This window comes from Myodes glareolus, chromosome 18 (assembly GCF_982192425.1).
Source record: "Myodes glareolus chromosome 18, mMyoGla1.1, whole genome shotgun sequence".
In the NCBI taxonomy this organism is placed as follows: Eukaryota; Metazoa; Chordata; class Mammalia; order Rodentia; family Cricetidae; genus Myodes; species Myodes glareolus.
Window position 1 is genome coordinate 64,931,972 of NC_142043.1, and position 22,240 is coordinate 64,954,211.

Below are 22,240 nucleotides of genomic sequence, written 5' to 3' on the forward strand. Positions count from 1 at the left end.
ATCATTGTGAACTACATGAGGCCAGTTCAGGCAAGATTCACAACTATACGCCAAACCTCAAGGACATCTTTTGTTTGTTTTTTTGAGACGGTCTCCCAACGCATCTTTAGCTGGTCTGGAACTTTCTAAATAGACCAGACTAGCATCAAACTCATAAAGATCTGCCTGCCTCTGTCTCCAGGGTGCAGGGATTAAAGGTGTGTAGCACAGTGTCTAGCCTCCAAGGACATTTTGATGAAGGCAGGGCATTAAAATATTGTTAAAGTATTTCCCACAGGTAGCTTATCAGGTAAACTATGGAAGGTGGAAGAGCTTGGCTGGGGTGTGCATGTGAATCAAATAACGTCAGTACCGAGAGCTCACGGACACGGAGCATCCCAGAGGGAAACTGGGCAAAACATCACCACAGTGCAGTACTGTAACCGATGACAAAGACCAACTAAAATCATTAAGAAACAGATCCTAAACAATTTAAAAACCTATAAAAATGTGCGTGTACCTGTGTGTGTGGACAACAGAAGGACATATTTTAAAAGGTGATATTAACAGATTCAATGCAAGGCCCATCGAAATCCCAGCAAAATTCTTCAAAAACCTGAAAAGAACGGTACTCAATTTCATATGGAAAAGCAAAAAACCCAGAATAGCCAAAACAATCTTGTACAATAAAAGAACTTCTGGAGGCATCACAATACCTGACTTCAAACTCTACTACAGAGCTACAGTACTGGAAACAGCCTGGTACTGGCATAAGAACAGACAGGAGGACCAATGGAACCGAATAGAAGACCCAGATATCAATCCACACATCTTTGAACACCTGATCTTAGATAAAGAAGCAAAAAATATCAAGTGAAAAAAAAGCATATTTAACAAGTGGTGCTGGCATAACTGGTATCAACATGTAGAAAAATGAAAATAGACCCATATCTATCACCATGCACAAAACTCAAGTCCAAAAGGGTCAAAGACCTCAACATAAAGCCAGCCACACTGAACCTTATAGAAGAGAAAGTGGGAAGTACACTTGAACACATTGGCACAGGGAACCACTTCCTAAATATAACCCCAGCAGCACAGACACTCAGAGAAACAATTAATAAATGGGACCTCCTGAAACTGAAAAGCTTCTGTAAGGCAAAGGACATGGTCAACAAGACAAAACGACAGCCTACAGAATGAGAAAAGATCTTCACTAACCCCACTTCAGACAGAGATCTGATCTCCAAAATATACAAAGAACTCAAGAAATTGGACACCAAAAGATCACACAATCCAATTAAAAAAAAAAGAAGAAGAAGAAGTACAGATCTAAACAGAGAACTCTCAACAGAGGAATCTAAAATGGCTGAAAGACACTTAAAGAAATGTTCAATATACTTAGTCATCAGAGAAATGCAAAACAAAACAACTCGACCAAAGAATGGATAAGGAAAATGTGGTACATTTACACAATGGAGTACTACACAGCAGAAAATAAATGATAGCTTGAATTTTGCAGGAAAATAGATGGAGCTAGAAAATATTATTTTGAATGAGGTAACCCAGACACAGAAAGGCAATTATCACATGTACTCATTCATAGGTGGTTTTTAAATATAAAGCAAAGAAACCCAATCTACAAACCACAATCCCAGAGAACTTAGACAACAATGTGGACACTAAGAGAGACTTACATAGATCTAATCTACATGGGAAGGAGAAATTAGAAAAAGACAAGATCTCCTGAGTATGGGGACCTTGGGGGAGGGTTGAAAGGGGGAGGGGAGAGGCAGGAGGGGAGTAGAGAAAAATGTAGAGTTCAATAAATATCAATAAAAATGTATAATAAAAAATAAAAGGTGATATTGTAAAACAGGAAGTTTGTAAGAATGTCCTACATTAAAACAGATTACATTAAAGATACTAAACCTACCATCTCATCATGGACCAGAAATGGACTCATCACTGACGGAGAAAGCAGTTTTGGAAAAAGAACATCACTAAAACAACAGACACAAGTGGAACATGGGCACAGGTGTGCGTTCCCTGAAGTAGGCTTGTGCTGCTGGGACTGGCTCTGCAGAACAGCGTGTCTGTCTGTGTCCGCAAACAATTTACAGAAGGCCATGATGGTCACAACTAGCTCAAATGGTTGATGGGAAAATATATTTTCAAATAGAGTTGAAAACAAGATCTGGGAAGCACTGCTAATTTGTTTGGATGGTCCAAAGAATCTTCCAAGACTGAGGGTGTTCAGCGTGGTATCAACAGTCACATGGGGCTTATTTCACTGAACTAGGACCTCTGGGAGTGGGCCAGCAAGTACGTCCCAACATACCACCCAGCTAGTTCTCACAGGGCCACACTGAGCCCTAGTCTATGAACTTATCCTATGTGTCTCTTACTCCTCACAAAACTAAGTAAAATGCTTTATAACATCATCTCAACACACACCTGTCCCTTTGGTCTGACAGTGAGGACAGAGGCAAGGACCTCAGAGGCATGTGGAGACAACAGGCTGCAGAGGACCAGCCACAGCCATCATGCGTTTTCTGAGGTAAACAGAAAACTTACTTTGAAATCCATCAGGAAAGTGAGATTAGCATGAGGTCATAAAAGCAGCACTGTCCTGTGGAGTTGGTTGAGTCACCACATACTAAAAACATGCAAAACCATACACAGTTCTTATTTGACAGGTAATTCTTGAGAAGCAATGCACAGCGATCACAAAACCACGCTGAGGGGGCGACAGCACACAGAATTCAGGTGCTGTACATGGCCCACACTCAGTGACAATGGCCAGACTTAGACTCCTCCAACAGGAATGATCAGTTCTGTTACTCTGTCAAGTAGAAACACAACAGGCAAACCTATTCTTTGTGACTGTCTTCTGTCCTGAGAAGGGGCTGTGGAAGATGCTCTAGGATGCAGGCCTGTCCCACCCACACCACAAGCCTTTTCTAATTGGCAGGCAGGCAGGCAGCTTTCACAGGAAAAGAGCGTTCTTTTGGTATTGTTGACTTAAAGGTTATCTAGTCACAGTGAAGCAGATTCACCCCTTACTGAAAACGCAGAGAACATCCTGGCAATTAACAATTCCTATCACCTACAGCTGTCCTATGTGAGAAGGCTCAGAACTCGCCTTACAAATTGTTCTTTTGAAGATCAAAGGGAAGCTGAACGTGTCTATGTGCACTCTCCATGAGACTGTAATTTAATGGAATTTTTAGAGAAGGCTTTGCTAGCAGACCTTGGATGACAGCCCCGGGGCGGAGGATTCGGGGAGCCTGGACACTCTTCCCTTTGGAGCGTCTTCTCTGCCTTTAATTGGCACCTCATTAGAAATTAATGAAAATGACATCCTCTGTTCTTCTTGCTCTAGGCATCGCATGCTACAAAAAGGCCCATCACAATTCATAACACATTCAATTTCTATAGCAATAGCTCTTAAGCATTATTTATGAGATGTGAATTTCTTGTCAGCAGTTAATAACCTGTACCGAATGGAAGGGGGATGGGAGAGAAAACTGCAAACATACATAGAGGAAGATTTTTCTGCAGTGGAGAAGTGTTCTGTTTTGAGTTCAACAACTATGATTCTTTGCATTCAGTAGTAAATACCCTCTAACACCTTCCAGGGTGCTTAGTGTCTTCCCAACATGCCATGTATCTTAAGCAAATCAACACACAACTCTACTTTTCCTTGAGGAATAGGCAGGCAAGCAGGAGGGAGGTACACAAAGCAGTTTGTCAAAGCGAGCCCAAGAGCTGTTCCCCTGCTGTCCTTCATCTTTTAAACAGTGGCAGGTGACTCCCTCATTTCATTTTTTCTGGGCTCCTGGTAAAAGCTCTCAGTGAACCAGAGTGAACTCCAACGCTCTAGGAAGACCGTTCTCTGAAGGGACTTTCATCTTGGAACTGGACAAGGGACTATATGCTGTTAGGTAACTGAGAAAGAATGAGGGTCTAAGGTGAACCCTACTTAAGAGACCCAGTCTTCTGGGCAGGAGGTGAAGAGCTTGTGGCTTAACTGAGATACTTTGATGGTACTGGCAACAGGAAAAGGCACAAGGCCATCTACATAACTATTTCTTTACTTTTTTTCAGCTAGGTGCTAAGATCTTTGGGGAAAAAGTGGTTTGCATCCAAACTGCAGGGCAAATGCAGAACCCTGGAGCTTCCAAACTACTTTGAGAACTCTCCCTTGCTTGCCTGAGGAGAAGCAGAAGCATTAGCCACCGCCAGAGGCAAGGCAGCAAGCACTAAGGAACCAACTGTTTTATCTGTCTCAGCAAGTCCTGCATTCCACCAAGGACCCAGTCACTTCTGAGGAGGAAACAGGAACATTTCTACCATTCTAACTAGAAACAAAAAGCCTACATAATAAAGGCTTTTTGAAAAATATAAAAAAATGGCCAGGGATGCTTCTCAACACAGCTCTTGAGTGAATCGCTGAAAACCACAGCAGAACTGAATGCCACACCCCATCTCCTTGTCCCCAGAGTTGATATATGAGAGAGAGAGAGAGAGAGAGAGAGAGAGAGAGAGAGAGAGTCAAACACAGATGGGTTCATGCCAAAAATAGCTGTTCCAACCTAAGGCTCACAAGAAATCAGTCCATGCGCTGCTTCCCCACTTCCACAGCAGAGGACAGACAATGCCCCCAAAAGATCAACTTTACAACTATACAAGGTACTACAAAATACAGGATGGCCAAAAAGTGAAGGGGAAGGAAAGCCCATTTCCTGGACCAGGAGATGGAGAGTTCTCAGGCTAAAGTCAGGCTCAGCGTCTACCAGATGACACCTCTGTTCCACAGATCAGTTCTTCTCAAATTTCAAAAGTTCTTCTCATGTTTCAAAATTAAGAAATAAAAATAAGGGCATAAAAACTGTAAGTGTTCCTAAAATAACACAGCCACAATTTTACCTTTGTGGCATAATATATTAGTCAAAAAGAAAAGTGGAATGTTGCCTATGTTTTGTTCCAGTGTACAAGACAAACAGTTGAAAAAATTACATCCATGTGCAGAACCTTAAAAAGTGGCTGCACTGGAGAGTCAAGTCAAGGTGTTAACTCAGCGGATCAATGAGGGTTCCAGAAGAAGGACTTCTCATCAGACCATAACTGAAAAGGGGTATGGGGAGAAAGTATCTGCTAATAAAGGCTCATCTAAGATGAGTTCAGTCTCTCAGTTTCAAGGGACACAGCACAGACTTGAGAGTCTGGTTAATTTCTAGTCACAATGGGAAGGATGTAGAGTGCAGACCAGGGAAACAATGGAAACAGCAGCCATGTCTGAGACAGCATGGTATCAGGAAGGTGCCTTAGGAAGGGTGCTCACCACAGCGACAGGATCCCAGTTCCTGCTGCACCAGCTCCAGCTTGGTCTGACACTGGAAGCACCTACGCCGACTCTTCTGCTTTGACCGGCCGCTCTCCTCAGGCCGCTCAGTACTCTCTAGTAGTCTTGGCCGTTTCACAGGTGAAGCCTCGTTGTCAGACTGGGAATCTAACAAAACAACACATTTAGGAATGAGGATTAGTGCCTGTCGGGGCAGACAAGACTGTCCAGAGTAGTGTCATGGTACTGTTCCTGACCAGGAACTCGACCAGTGTGAGCACTGGGACAAGCACGTACCTCCCAACAAGCCAGCCTGAGTTCAGGGTGGCAACTCTATGTTGGATTTCTGGAACTAGATGTTTTCACAAGGAGAGCATTCCAGATAGAGATGGGACCCCCACTTTACAACAGCCCCATTGCACAGAACCCCAGTGCTCACCTGCACTGGCTATTTACCTATTCCTGGGTACTTACTCATCCTCACACAGGCATTTTATTTTTGTTCTGGAGTCAGGGTCTCCAGCCCAAGTTGGCCACAAATTTGCTATGTATTAGAGCCGTGGTTCCCAACCTTCCCAATGCTGCAATGCTTTATAATACAGTTCCTCATGTTGTCATGACCTTCAACCATCAAAATTATCTCAGTGCTACTTCATAACTGTATTTCTGATACTGTTATGAATCATAATGTAAATGTCCAATATGCAGGATATCTGGTATGTGACCCCTGTGGGGGAAGGTCAAAGGAGGTCAGGAGTCAGAAGTTACGACCCACAGATTGAGAATCTCTGTATTAGGAGATGACCTTTGATCCTCTTAGTCCTATATCCCAAGGACAAAGATTATAAAGCTGGGAGACAAATCCAGGCCTCTGATTTATAGAAATCGCTTATAAACTTACATCCTTGCCCAAGACTGTAACTTTTTTCTTTAAGACTTTATTTTAAGCTGGGGGTGGGGGTGAGGGACAGGGAGGAGTAGCATACACTTTTAATCCCAGCACTCAGGAGGCCATAGCAGGTGGATCTCTGAGTTTAAGGCCAGTCTAGTCTATAAAGCAAGTTACAAGACAACCAAGGACACATAGAGAAACCCAGTCTCAAAATAACATCAACAACAACAACAGCAAAGATTTCATTTTTAATCACGGGGATAGGATATACAAGAGTACGGGTGCTCATGAAGGTCAGAACAGTGCCAGAGTCCCCAGAGATGGAGTTACAGGTGGCTGGGAACAACTGATGTGGGTGCTGGGAACTGAATGCAGGTGTTCAGCAAGAGCAGTGTTCAACACTTAACCACTGAGTCACCTCTCCAGTCCCAAGACAATAACTCTTCAAAAACAAACAAACAAAAAACCCAGAAATACCAGCCTACACTTGCTTTGCTTGCTTCAACCCCAGTGCTCAGTTTAATTCTATACTCCCAAATGACCTTTTACGGGTGACTGATAACTAGTTCCTCAGAAAGATAAACACACATGCCAGGTTCTGGTATTGATACATGCCGTACTTGACAGACAGGAGTTCTGCTTGTTCACGAGCAATGTCTCTGCCTGCACTGGGTGAAGGAGGGGCCATCGAGGAAGAATTTGGCACCATAGACCAATGACAGCTCTAGGAAGGTATGATGAACAACAATTTTATCCTTATGTAACCTCAGAAAATAACTAAAATGTAGTCAGGTTTAAATCACTTCTGTCCTTGCTCAGGCTGGCTGGTCAGAAGTCACTCTGAGGTACATACTTGTTCCAGTGTAAGCAGTACAACCAGGGAAGGGACACTGGCCATCTTGCTCATACATGGGGCTCCTATACCCACAATGGCCACCACTGCTTCCTGGGAAGGTAGCTCTGTCCACAGGTCCAGGGTAGTTTTGTGTTATCACCAAATCTCACCAACCAGATTTACTTGCTGTGGTCAAAACCAGTCACCGCACCCAGCCTAGATCATCAGGAAGCCCTGGACCGTCTCCCAGATCACCTCCTTGCTTTAAACCACTACCAACCCTCCCCAAGAAGAGGTTGAAGTGCTTATCAAGAACCTCAAAAGGTACTGCCACTCTATCCTTCCAATCTCTCTCCCACCATGTCCTGCTTTCTTCCTTACTTCCACCTACATGCACCTCCAGACTGTCTCTTAGTTCCTTTCCATTCCCCCTGTACAGCACTGCTCATCCAGGGGAACACAGAACCCTTTAAGTCTCTGCTCCACAGGGACATGTCAATTAAGTTTTGTTCCTGGATCATCACATGTGGGTCACCCTGCTCCCCATCCACACTATCCCGGTCCTCTCTTTTCCTGCCTCACATTTCTCCTGGGAGGGTTAGTCTTGTTAATCTGACCAGATAATCAGGGATTAGTAAGGCTGTGTCTGTGAGGCAACCCTGTGACAATCTGCTGACAGCTCCACTAGTTTTCAAACTCTACAGAGATGGGTGGGAAATGGTACAACTGTGGAAGACAGGGCCTGGCTGGGGAAGGAGGTCACTGGGGGTGTGTGCCCCGCGGGGGACCATCTTGCACTGGACCCTTCCTGTGTGTCAGGATGTGAGCTGTTCCAGTTGCCCTCCCTTCAGCAATAGACTGAAACCATGAGCAAAACCAAACCTAAGAATCTCGCCTGCTGGATGTCTGTCACAGGAATGAAAACCAAACATCCCTTCGCTCTTCTGGGGGGAGGGCATGCTCACCTGCTTACTGATTGATATGCCTCCCATTGCTACACCAAGCACTGGTTGGATGAGTAAATCCTCTCCCAGGCAGTACCTGTTTTCTATTTGAGGGGCTGTAGCATGGGGATATAATGGCACAGACTATTTCTGTGCCTTTCCCCAGCCCACTCTGTGTGGAATGTAGGTTGAGCTTTATGGTTCCAACAGCAACAGGAGGACAGTGAGGACAGTGTGCCCACAGCGTCAGCCTCTGCTGCCCAGCACAGCAGTGTACAGATGCACTGCACCAGTCTTCACAAGTACAGGCTTCATTGCTCATCTCATTCAATTCTTCAGTCCTATATGACATTCCCCCCACCACAAACCAGCTAAAGAAGTTCTCCCAAGTAAACAATGGGAAGCAAGTTCAGTCTGTTTCCTAGCTGTGCTGAGAGCAGCTGTCCAGACCCAGTTAGTGTGGTTCCGAAGGCCGCCACACAGGCAAGCCCCCCCCCCCCTTTTTGCCTCTACAAGAGCAAAAAGCAACAATCTAAATGTAAATCGTTACAAATCAGCCAGCCAAAAAGCATTGACCTTGCATGAGCCACGCTGCTCTCCTGGGGGTCCTTTTCCACAAAAACAGCACCCTTTGTGATAACAACCCTATATACCTGGCAAAACCCTGTACTGCTGGTCTTGTTTGAAGTATTTTTTTAAGAAAAGTCTCTTAACTTGGGATGATAGGTGTGGTCTATACAAAATGGAAGCAAGTTGAAAACGTCTATATTTTAAAATAATTTGGAGGAGGGAGGAAGAGGAGGGAAGAGTGTGTGTCACCCACACCACATATATGTGGAAGTTCTCTGAGGTCTGAAGAGGGTTTCAGATTCTCTGGAACAAGAGCTACAGGTAGTTGAAATCCAGCTGGTGGGGGAACTAAACTCCAGCTCTCTGTAAGAGGATGAAGAGCTCTTTACCTACGAACCCTCACTACAGCCTAAATAAACTTTAATTAAAAAAAAAAAACAGCATTGTTAAAGTTGAGTATGGTGGCACACTACAATTTTAGTATCAGCATTCAGAAAGTAAAGGCAGACAGATCTCTGGACATTCAGATCTACACAGCAACTTCCAGGTCAGAAGGACTACATAGTGGAACCCTGCCGATAAAATAAATAAATAAACAAACAGACAAGTAAATAAAGCTGAGCCACAAAGTGATATCCTGCCAATGAATGAATGAATGAATGAGCAAGTTAAACACAGAAGGTATGCATGGTGCTGATAATGGGCCTCTTTCACTCACATCTCTGACAGGAACACATGTTGGAAAAAGCACAGAGCTGGAATACAAAACTCTTTTGGTCTGGCCCAAATGGCTAAGTATACAACCTTCTGAGGAGCACACACTTCCATTTGTAGAGGAAACTAATTTCAGGTGTCAAGTGAGCAAGAGCAAAGACCTGAGGCATATGATGGCATCAGGGAGGAGGTATAAGAAAAAGCATTTGCTTTGCATGTCACTGTTGCTGGGAAATCAAATTTGATATCAGCACAGTCTTACTGCCAGGTGTCTTCACTGAGCACCTGCTTCTGATGGGGTCCCTGGAAGTTAAGACAGTCCAGGTTATCAGCCTATATGCCCAAGAGTGTCAACAGTAACTCTAGGGAACAAATCTATACGGTCCCTCTGACTACTTTAGACACTGAGAAGTTCTATGTTCTTGTAGGCAATAGAAAGTAAGTATTCTTGGGATAGCAGGTCTAAGGCAAGCCTCTGATGGGGCCAACAGTTTCTGGCTACAACTACCGGCCTACTTGTTCCTCTGAGGGTCTCAGCAACTCCATCAGTCTACAACCAAATATATCTGTGTGTAATTAGCTGTGCTGTGAACAGCAATCTTACGTGGCTCTACACCAGTTGGTCTTTAATTTTCCTAAGGCTGTGACCCTTTCATATATACAGCTCCTTATGTTGTGCTGACCCCCAACCATAAAATTAATTCACTGATACTTCCCAACTGTAATCTTGCGACCATTATAAATTGTGATGTAAATATCTGATATTCAGGATATCTGATATGCAACTCCCATGAAAGGGTTGTTCAATCCCAAAGGGGTCGAGAGCCACAGGTTGAGAACCACTGCTCTACACTTAGATGAACTGCCCAGCAGACTATATTCTTAGACTCATGACACTCTTCCCAGATACTAAGGGATCTACAGAGTTAAAGCTCTGGGATACACTGGCTTTCTCTGCCCTCATTGATGGTCTATATTAAAAGGAAAAAAAAAAACCCGTAGTGTCCACTAATGTTACCTAATGTGAGGAGGAGTGCAATGAAGGCCCCCAAACTGCATGCTACACGCTGCCATCCAGGTGGTTGAGTTTTATGTCACTTCTTGGTGAAACAAGTCATTCTCTGACATTTTCACACAGGTCAACTTGGTGTTTTAATTAGAAGCTAATGAAATAAACAGGAGTCTATAGGCTCAGCATCATGCCCATGGAAGAATTTTATATCTCCTCTGCTAATTATTTAATGAAACGTTGTGCCTGGGGTAAGCTGCCTAAGTAAGAGAAACAGCTGTCTAGTGTAGAGATTCTAATTACATAATAATGAACTAAGTAATTCAACTATTCAATTATAAATTTTAAGTCAGTTAGGAAAAGACTACCAGAGAAGACCCAAACATGAGCTAACACTAAAGGAGCCATCTACTGTTTACCTGGAATCAACTTTGATTATTTGCCATTTGCTTCTAACTTCAGTCCCTCTAACGTGAAGCATTTTCAGCTTTAGGAACAATGGCAGAAACCACCTAACTCATCTATCTGCATACGCTGAACTTGGGCAGTAAGGGTTAAATGTGGAGAACAAGGCGAACAGAAATAACTCTCACACTCAGCTTTAACTGTCAGAGGAAACACGTCCTAGAAAGGAGCATGCTCATTAGCAGCAGGAGGAGCTGCAGTGGCAAGCTAGACGCAGTCCCACCCCAGGAGTTAGGAGTGACTTCTAATTAAGGTCCTTCATAAAGAGCCAACAAAGCAGATTTTCTCCCCAGAGTGCTTCCTCTTGAGACCTACTCTAGGCTGGGTATATTCACACAGGCTGCTGTAGCCCAAGTCAGGTCCACTGTTCTTGTAGACCCCATTCTCAGTCAGCATTTAACAAAGACACCACGCGAGAGTTTCTAAGGAAAATTTCACCTGTTTTACCTCTGTCCAATTTTTTGGTCTGAAGGCAGCCACTACTCAATGTGTGACATAGTACCGTGTTTTAAAAACAAATGTCTACAGAAAGAAATCCCCCTAATTGGACTTCGCTAGCCAAGTGCAGACAGTAACTAGCACCGAGTCTTTCAACTCAGGAATACATTTACAACGGAAGCCTGACGGCAACAAACAGGGATGCTGCTTCTCAAACTGTTTTGTCTCTGACAGAGATCCACATTTGCTTCTTACTGTCACTGTTCTTGTCTATATTACTCATGTTCTCTCCTGAAAATTTCCAAATGAATTGTGTCAGGCCTGTCAAAACTGCATCCCAGCTCTCTTACTCTTCTGGAGCTATGCAGCTGCCAGCTCACGCCCACCCCAGGCTGCTAAAAGTAGCTGTGGCCTGCTGAAATCTCAGGCAGACTCTCACCCTCTGCTCCAGTGAGTCCACAACACAGAACCCCAGAGCTAGAGACAAGAGCAACAAAGAAGAAAGCCCACACCTTGCACATGGTTAAGAAAGAGAGGAGCCCATTTAATCTCAGGCTTTGTGGCAGTTTTTGAGGTACTCAATCAATTTTTTTAGCACCTATCACAGTCTCTTGACAGACTGACATTTATGATCCCAACAGCCTGTGCAAACATCAGTAACAGCAATAATTAATGAACCCTCACACATCACTGCTGTCTTTCCTTCCACCATTTAAAGGTGCTTAAGCTGTTACAACCTCTGTCCACGAAAACCACCACCCTCCCTGGAACACTGATAAAGGAGACTTGGGAAGGGATTGTTTTACAGGCTTCTCCCTATGTTTTGCCTTTGGAGCATGTGGAGGGATTGGATTCACCTTCTCCTGGCATTTTACTCTGTGGACCACAAAAGCTTTAAGACTGAATTTTCCCATTACCCATTTAAAAAACTACTTTTTGCACTTGGTTCAAATGGGATAGCCCCTTCATTATATTCCTAATGACCCTAGAATTTCAGAGTAACAAGTTAAAATCAACAACAACAAAACATTGCTCAGAGAGAGAATTTTACCTTCATTGTGATCAGAAAGGCTTTGGTTTCCATGTGTCATCCTGGCCACTTTCTGTTCTGCCCACCTAACGTACTACATCCACAGCGAGCTCTATCACTCATCTAGCTTCTCTTTATCATGAGATCTAAGTGGACCATCTCACCAGTAGTGAAGAAAGGCACTTGCAGAGCATGTCTGAGGGATTCTGCTTGGTTGTATGTTTGAAATGGAAAATAAAGGTGTTCGGTATCTTTTCCCTTTGATTGGCGCCACCTAATTTAATCCCACTCCAATTCCACCCTGGGAGTTTAAGGCATCTCTTTCAGTGTCAGTGATCAGCTCAGTTTTCCTTCTGTGATGTTTAACATATTAATCTGTCCACACAGGCTTTCATCATCATTTTTTCCCTATCAATAATCTTAGACCTTTTTACACAGTTATAAAAAAAATAGTAAAATGTCATGTACTCTTTCTTCACCCACTTTCTCCAGCCAGGAAACTGACGTAGATGGATATTTTCAGACACAGCAATCACAGGTGTCCTTCATGCTGCTTGTTGTTTTTCCTACAGAGTAGGTTCTCTGAGTTGTTTCAAGGACTGGTATCCCAGGCATGGACTAATTATTCCACGGGTTTAGATTGCTGTTTTAGAACTATGCCTATTTCCATTCAAACCCTCCATTTCTATACTTCGGCTACTTCAAGAATGCTCCAGATATGCACACATGGACATATGAATCAAATCATACTGCATGTAACCATCTGTCAAATGTAATATTTTTTGTTTGGTTTGGTCATATTATATAGTACTGACTGGCCTGAAACTTGTTATGAACTCACAAAGATTCACCCATTTCTGCCTCTTTTGTGCTGGAATCAAAGGTATGTGCCACCACACACAGCTTATCCAAAATAATTTTTAAAACTATTCATCAAAGTAGGCAGGTATATGACTGAAGAGACTCCATTTGTTAAGCTTCTGCAATAACAGCAACCAAATGCCAACATAGAGTACATACTATGGACACAGATGTTCTGAACACTTCACACGTTAACTCACTTACATTCAGCAAGGCTATCAGGTAGACATTATTATTTCCTGAATCTCCCAGTTTTCTGCTGGAGCTCTTTAGAGCTGGATTCTGAGCTGAGGAATGGTTTTCTCATTACCCGTGAAGACTACTCCTGCTCTTCCATAAAGCAACACCGCAAGGATGTTTCTCCTACTGGTCCCTACAACAAGGGAGGGAGCAAACTCTGGCCCAAGAGTGGAAATGAAGACAAGTGTCTTCCATTGTTTCAGAAACCTGACCACGAACATCATCAATTTCTCTGGGATGGTTGTCTGTCAAGCAATTCTGTCCACTGCTCTTAGAATATGATTTATATGATGGCTGACTCTGTTCTTCTGATACATGCTAATAATTCTCGAGATTTCAGAAATTACAATAATGTAATTTATATAAAATCATCTTTCTTCTCTCTCCCTCCCTCCCTCCTTGACATGTTTATGTATACTATCTGACACATCTTGGGCTTGATATTGGATTTCCATCACTGTCATGCTACTGTAGGAAACAAATCCACAATCAGTTTTTACTGATTACTTGTTGAATAATACAAACAGCTCAGAACCCAGTTAGGAAACTTCATTTGAAATTTTATTTTAACAAGTAGGAAAGGCAAACCAAGCCACTCAGCTTTTCACGGCACCCCACAAGGAAACTTTAAAGTCTTCAACTCCCTGCAGTTCTTCCAGCTTATATGCCAAATGGCTTTACAAACACACACACAAAGGCCAGTAAACTTCTGGAAACCTGTTATGTCACTACCCTGGTCTGTTAGTGCCTCTTCTATTTACTATTTACTGGGCATTTCCAGGCACTAAATCCTAAGAGTAGTTAGTCAGAAGAATCTGTGAGACCAGCAATAAAAACAGCAGTCCTTTTCTGGGGCCAGTGCTCAGCATAACACCAATTCCTGATTTTGGTATTTTTATTGGCAAGACTATTCAGACTGAATTATATCCCCATAGATTACACCCCACCCCTCACCCCAGGTCTGAGATAGGGTTTCTTTGCAGCTTTGGAGCCTATCCTAGAACTCACTCTGTAGAGCAGGCTGGCCTTGAACTCACAGAGATAAACCTGTCTCTGTCTCCCAAGTGCTGGGGTTAAAGGCGTGCACCACCACCGCCTGGCTAGATTCCCCCACTTCTTGTTCAGACTGCTAAATAGCCCTGAATATATAATATATTTCTTTTTATGACCTTGGCTATCTTAGAGCTCAATATTTTACAGTACTGATTTTTAACAACTAACAGCACAGGAGAGCAAACCACAGAATAAGGAAACACTAGTACTAAGGAGACAAAAGAGAGAAGAGAAAAACGGAGAAGCTCAAGGAGTAGAATGTTTGCCTAGCATACACAAATGTCTGGGTTTTGTCCCCAGCACTGTATAAACCAGGCATGGTAAACATATTTGTAATCTTAACATTTAGGGGGTAGAGGTTGTAGGGTTAAAAGTTCAAGGTCAGTCTCAGCTATATAGTAAGTCTGAAACAAACCTGCGTTACATGACACCCTGTGTTGGAAGGGAGGAAGACAAGAGAAAAGGAAGGAGGGAGGGAGGAAGGAAAGAGGAGAGGAGAAGAACAAGGGGGGGGGCATTCGGGGCGGGGATGGAGACATGAGCACCGGCTGCTTTTCCAGAAAACCGTTCCCAGTACCTAACCATGCCTCATAACTGTAACTACAGTACCTGGGGATCCAACATTTTCCAGTCTCCTTGGGCACCAGGTACACAGACCTACATGCAGCCAAAACATTGATACACATAAAATAATTTTTTCTTAAACAACAAACGATAAACTCAAGAGAGTTGTGCATGGGAGCCCAAGTTTAAAATCCCAGCATTCAGGAAGTGGAGGGCAAAGGGGAAGGGAAGAAAGGTGAAGAAAAGAGGAAGGAAACACCAAGAGAAAAAAAAATCACTACATGTCAGCCACATGCCTTCTAACTATTCCTTGACTACAAATCAGTGAGGAGGATGAAAATCCAGACCTGGATTCCTGAGAAGCATCGCCTGGAATCTCTGCTCTGCTGTCTTCTTCAGCACTACCAAAACAGTAAGCTTTATATCTTCATGTATACAAGAAATAGACACAGCCACACTTATTTTCATGTAATTAAATAAGGCAGATAGCACTGTTTGCATTTAGTTTCTCAAAACACAAATTTAAGGGTTAAGCTTTTTAAAAATGTGGAGTAAATCTTCTATGCTCCAATCTTATTAAGTCTAGAGGTTTCCACAGAAGGGTCTCGAGTTTTCTAACTGTCTTGAGATACTGGGTAACTCTGATAACTATAGCAGCTCCCTCCTATTGATGCCTAATATCTGAAGAGGACCAGAGAGTATAGACAGAATCACGTGTCTTCAAAAGATTAAACTCCAGTATCTTGGTCTCCAAAGCACCAATGGCTTGCCCAGGTGTGAGTCTAAGCTGGTGTTGTGGGGTTTTTTGTTTGTTTGCTAAGAAGACTGACAACCCATCTTTTATATAGAAATACTGACTGTAGAAGTGGGATTGGGAAATGGATAAAAATAAATAAGACACTACTCAAGTCTCCTAAGTTATTTTTTAAAGTCACAGACACACATCCTTCTTTGGAGGTCTTTTTAAATCTTCAATTGTTTTACCTATTTGACTTACAGCAAGCTTCCAGGTAAGGTACAGTATCAGCTACACTGCTGGCTACCCTGGTGCTCAACACAGCAATAATGAAAGCAAGGAGTTGACTTCTGTAAAGGCAACTTCCTCATGATGGCAATCTTGTCACAAGAAACTGGCAACTGGGGGATGTGTGCTACAGGTTTAATGAAAGGGAGAATATTTGAACATTTTTATTTTGCTGTTTAAAGAAAATCAGTCTACATGAGCAAGGAAGTCAGGACCGCGAAGGGTGCGTCCACCCACTGAGATGGTAGGAATGATCTAATGGGAGCTCACCCAGTCCAGTTGGATTGGGACTGACGGAGCATGTGATCAAACCGGTCTCTCTGAATGTGGCTGTCAATGAAGGCTGACTGAGAAGCCAAAGACAGTGGCACTGGGTTTTGATTCTACTGCATGGACTGGCTTTGTGGGAGCCTGATTTGTTTGGATGCTCACCTTCCTAGACTTGGATGGAGGGGGGAGAACCTTGGACTTCCCACAGGGCAGGGAACCCTGACTGCTCTTAGGACTGGAGAGGGAGGGGGAGGGAAATGGGAGGTGGGGAGGAGGTAGAAATTTTTAATAAATAAATAATTTTTTAAAAAAAGAAAGAAAAAGAAAATCAGCTTGAATTCATGACTGAGTGGATGCTAAAATTAAACAGCTAATTTGTTTTTAAACTATTTTTTGTTTCCAATTTAGCATTGAGTTTAATTTAGTTCCTATTCTAACCTATCACTTAGCTTCTTCTACCCAAACTCTGGTCTTCTACTCATTAGTGTCAGGGAAAATACAAAAGCCTATAAGTAATAATCTAGGTGCCACATTTTAACAACTTCTCAAGTGAGGTTACACTGGACCTAATTTCACATTTCCCCTGTGCTCTGAAAGAACACTGTAACCTTTTCTCAATCAGAGCAAGAGAAACAGCCATTCCATACTTGGGGTTGCATCAATGATGGGCTCTACCAAGGGTACCAAGTGTTTAGGAGAGCTGGAGAAAGCCATTCTAAAAAATCAAAACCAAAAATGGCCAAACAGTAATGATATAAGACTTTAATCCTAGCACATGAAAGACAGAGGCCAGCCTGGTCTACAGAGTAAGCTCTAGGACTGCCAGGGCTACACAATGTAACCCTGTCTCAAAAACAAAACAAAACAAAATTAAAAAAAAACAACAACTGTTTGTTAAGAAAAGAAAAATAACCCATCCATAAAATGAGCTACTAGAAAATTAGAGGCAAAGAACTAATAAAATTATTATGAAAACTGTGTAGCGGTATTTCATATGCATTTTAATAAATAAAGCTTGCCTGAAGATCAGAGAGCAAAACAGCTCCACTGATCAGTCATACAGGTCAGGCGTGGTGGCACACACCTTTAATCTCAGCATCCACACTAGTTTGCCATAGAAGTCGGGTGGTAGAGGTGCACACCTTTAATCCCAGCACTAGAGAGGAATATAAAATGGGAAGAGACAGCTCTCAGGCTCAGTCTCATTCTGAGATTCCTGGAGGCAGGATCACCATTTCAATCTGAGGTAAAGGTAAAAACCAGTGACAGGCTGCTTTGCTTTTCTGATCTTCAGGTTGAACCCCAATATCTGCCTCTAGGTTTTTATTATTTATGCTATAAAATTGTCTGTAATACACATTTGAAACACGAGAGGACAAAGTAATGAACATTTTAACCTCAAGTCAACTGATTCTGTTCAACTCTTTAATGAGAGATTTATCAAGCTATCCACACTTTGAACAACTGTACTAAAAATACTATGAACTACATTAAACTTAAATTTTAAGTTATGAAAAGTGTACATGATCATATAAGACTAATTCTTGGTATTAAGAAATTACACATTTGATATTTTATATGAGAAAACATTGGGTCTGCAATTCACTCTATAAAAGATGTAGATGCATGTGCAGAGACAAACAGGCAGCGGCAGTCTGTGTGGTTAAAACGTTAACCCTGTCAGGCGGTGTTGGCACACACCTTTAATCCTAGCACTTGGGAGGCAGAGGCAGGAGGATCTCTGTGAGTTTGAGGCCTGCCTGGTCTACAAGAGCTAGTTCCAGGGCAGGCTCCAAAACTACAGAGAAACCTTGTCTCCAAAAACAACAACAACAACAACAACAACAACAAAATGTTAACCCTGAATTGAAAAGTTGGAAAAGATTCTATTTCTGTGCTGGGCCCTTTTGGGACCTTAAACTACACTCCAGGCCCCAGGATAAGATAAAGGCCGTAGAACCCCTCTTTAGGGGCAGTATTAGCTAATGGAGAAACATAAGTTACATAAAGTTACTGACTGCAGCCCATTCCCCCACCCAACTTCCCCCATCAGTTGGGTGATATCAGCTAGACATATTTCAAGCAGACCCTGAGATTAGCACAGAGTCAGCAGATATCTGGAGGATGTAACCATGGGTGGGCTCTATTGCTATCTCCCTTAGATACTAATAGCCTATCAGAAACTAACAGCTGAGCTTTACCTCACCTTTAGCCAATTGTGATTGATTTAGGATCAGTAATTTTGTATTTTGAGAATGTAACCTTGTGACTGCTTTGTGGTTTTTGTCTTTATAAAACCCCTTACAAAAACACATGGGGTCATTTTCCATCTGCTGTGTCAGACTATAGGCAGAGGACACATGCTAGCCCATACTTAATAAATGAAACCTTGCTTTTACATTTGAAAGTGTGGCTCCGTGGTGGTCTTCTTGGGGGTCCTTGAACTGAGGCACAACAGGTATAGGAGGCACTTGAGAATTTTAAACAAACTCCCAAGTTTTCTGTTAAGTCTGAAATGATGTTGAAAAAGAAAACCCCACACACAGTTGCACCAGAGTAGCCGAGCTTGCAGATGACGTACCTGTAAGGGAGTCTTCCGCACTTCTTCCCAGAAACACTGATCCCACTTACGGTCAACTTCGTGACAGTCAGCTGGAGCTGGTAATCAACAGGGAGGTGGAAACTCACACCTTTCCAGGTTTGTGAAGTCCACTCTCACCTCTAAGTATTCTTTATCACATGTCACAGACTTTGACAGGTCATTCCTAGGCTGTAGCCCTCCAACCCAATAAGGATTCATTTTTAATTATGCCAATAACTACTACTGCTATTTTAGAAATGAGGATGGCTAGCTAAAACATTAAAAATGTGATTTTACTCTTCTACAAATGCATGTATCAACAGTTGTCACAGGGAAATGTGGAGCTGAATTTTGTCAGTTATATAAACTACCACTTTGTGCCAGGCCAGAAAAAAAACGCTACGGTGAGCACCTCCTCCCATTCAGCTACTCCTACACAAATCTCTCCCCAACCCTCTATCTTTTAAAAGCCGTCCTGTATCCCAGCACTCGGGAGGCAGAGGCGGGCGGATCTTTGTGAGTTCGAGGCCAGCCTGGTCTACAAGAGCTAGTTCCAGGTCGGGAACCAAAGCTACAGAGAAACCCTATCTCAAAAAACCAAAAAAAAAAAAAAAAAAAAAAAAAAAACCAAAAAAAAAAAGGCGTCCTGTAGATTTAGACATGTAATTCAAACTATGATGCAATAACATTTTCTCTGGAGAAGAGTTCAACTTTTCCTAGAAAAGAAGAATCAGCAACTGTCAGTACACTTTCTAGCAAGTGAGCATGCACCACATTCAAGGTGAAAGCCATCTGTCCTCACTGGAGTAACAGGAAATGGACACACTGAGCTGATGCCCTACTTCTAGCTTACACATGTATGCATTTTTAATAAGTTCTGAAAGGGCAGATGAATGTGGGAGTGCATAACAGGTAACTAATTTTCTCATCTGTAGAGCTAATAGAGGTGGGGTTTATTTAAAAATTCAAGTTGTGGCTCTCCTATTTGGGAATGGCTTTCTGAAACTCTGTGGGTGGGTAGTGGTAATGAAACAGAGAATTCAGAACGGCAGGGAGCATAAGGGCAAATAAGCTTTTACAGCAGAGTATGTGCATATACCAAAAATAATTATACATACATAGTGGGAGGCTGGTTATCAGAGTCCACAGAGGTGCTTGGCTGTTCAGGTAACTAATCACAATATGAGGACCCCCATGACAAAAATGTATTCAAGGTTAAACCTTCTGATTTTTAATCATAAACAACCAAATTTATTGTTTATTAGCTAAAGTGTTTACTCATTTTGTAGGTTTAGATACAACAATCTTCTTTTAAACCATGATTTTAGCCACACAAAAATGAGTAAGCTTCGATGGGTCCTAAATTGTGATAAATCCCACAATAAAAGAGAAATACACGATCATACAGTAAAACAGAGAACTTGAGAAATGAGGTATATTTATTTTTTAATAAGGCAAGTTTGTGAAAACTCTAAAAGGATTGCTTTTCATTAATATGTACAGTGAAATTAACTTTTAAAACAAGGACTAAAAAAGGAAAAGCAGAACAAAACCTGTCTTAAAAAGTCTAAAGGGAGTTGAAGCTATAGCTCAGTGGTGAGTACTTGATGGGGCAGGGTAACAACACAGGGCAGTATTTTCTGGTTCTTTCTCAGATGGAATCTGAAAAGGCATTTAGAAAAAAATGAATGACCCTATTTTAATAAAATAACTGAATATTTTTTAACATATTCAACAGGCTAGCTTTTTGTTGTTGTTTTGGTGAAATCTGTGTGTATACACCTGTTATTTACAGGTACCCACAGGAACCAGAAAGGGAGACATGGGCAGCTGTAGGCTACCTGGCAGCCCCTAGAAGAGCAGCGAGGGCGCTAACCACTGAACCATCTCTCCAGCCTCAGCAAAAAAAAAAAAAAAAAAAAAAGTTCTCAGTAGGTTATGGAGACGATTATAGCTGACCTCAGCAGCTACAAGCCACTGTGACCAGGGGATGGGGGGCAGGAGCCCAAAGTTGGACTCAGAAAAATCAGGAATGAGTGGGGTGAGAACTAGGGCAGAAGGCCAGGGAACCATTCAAAGTTTATCTGCAGAAGTGCTGTGTGAGTCTGTAAGCTCTGTGCTGGCCATTCTGCCAGCTGTCTGGTGGAACTCTGGCTAGGCCTTCTTTAAAGAAACAGAACAAGCTGAACAGACACAGTGTGTGCACACTCTCTCAGACTCACATCCTCTTCCTTAATGTGAACACCTGACAACAGTTCTCAGCTTGCTCACAACTAGTTCTGCTGGTCAACACACCTGCCCAACTGCAGCCCATGGAAAGCGTCTACTAAGAGCTCCGCCCAGGAGACACGGAAGAAGAAGCCCGCCCTGCACTACCGCAAGCATTCCTTTTCAGAGGCCGCCAGAGAACCATGCTTAGCTCGGCAAATGAGAACTAGAGAATGGAGACCAAGGTAAAGAGAAAAATGTCCTCAAGACAGGTCAACAAAGGAGTAATTGCTAAGAACGTAAGAGACTGTGCAATCAATTCTATCGTGAATAAGAATGGGGAACTGTAAAGAAGCCTCAGAGAATGGTGAAGACTGGAATAAAATCCCAGGAAGGGCTGAGAGATAACAGAATTACCCAGCCAGTGAAAGAGGACGCCAGCAGCGAGAACAGAGAGAGGTCTGATAACCAGCCATTCCAACACCTAAATTATGAGTACCAGGTTGGGGACTACCAAAGACTTCCTAGATGGGCTGGAGAGATGGCTCAGTGGTTAAGAGCACTGGCTGCTCTTCCAAAGGTCCTGAGTTCAATTCCCAGCAACCACATGGTGGCTCACAACCATCTGTAATAAGATCTGGTGCCCTCTTCTGGCGTGCAGGCATACATGGAGGCAGGATGTTGTATACATAATAAATAAATAAATCTTTTAAAAAAAAAGACTTCCTAGAGTCAAGGGGTGACACTGGACTTCATATTTAAGGTGCCTAGCAAGCGCTCAACATCTTGAATAAAACAAAGGATAGCCACTAGACACTTCATTATAAATTCTATGACACCAAAGACTAAAAATGTGATTCTAAGTTTAATTATAAAGGTGAAAATTATAAAGGCACTTATAAAAGTTAAACTGGTGCCGTTTGACTTATCGGTAACATCATGAAATGCCAGAGAATGAGGAAGCTGCAGCCATAGATTTTAGGCAAACTCTTTGGAGAGGCTGCAACAGAGGGGAAAATTCCCAGTCTCCTCTACTACCCAACCTCAGTGCTGTGCTTGGGCACAGAAGGGGATAAAAGAGGGCAAGAATAAGGAAAGTAGCTCTAGGACAACACGCCAGACTTAAAGACCACACATCTGGGCAGGAATTAAAACACGAGGTGCTCCAGAAGGAGGGTTTCAAAGGTATGAAGAGATTTAAGAGAAATCTGGCATA

At 42.6% G+C, this 22,240-nt stretch overlaps 1 protein-coding gene across 3 annotated transcripts in view; it reads right to left on the minus strand.

The window, feature by feature from the left end:
* The window catches only part of Zfand3 (zinc finger AN1-type containing 3), a 243,572-nt gene that overhangs the window by 18,816 nt on the left and 202,516 nt on the right, over positions 1–22,240 (minus strand). For all 3 annotated transcript variants that reach the window (XM_085679849.2, XM_085679850.2, XM_048451276.3), the window contains one exon: positions 5,327–5,494. In XM_085679849.2, coding sequence (XP_085535975.1) covers positions 5,327–5,494 — 168 coding nt within the window. The remainder of the gene's footprint in view (positions 1–5,326; positions 5,495–22,240) is intronic.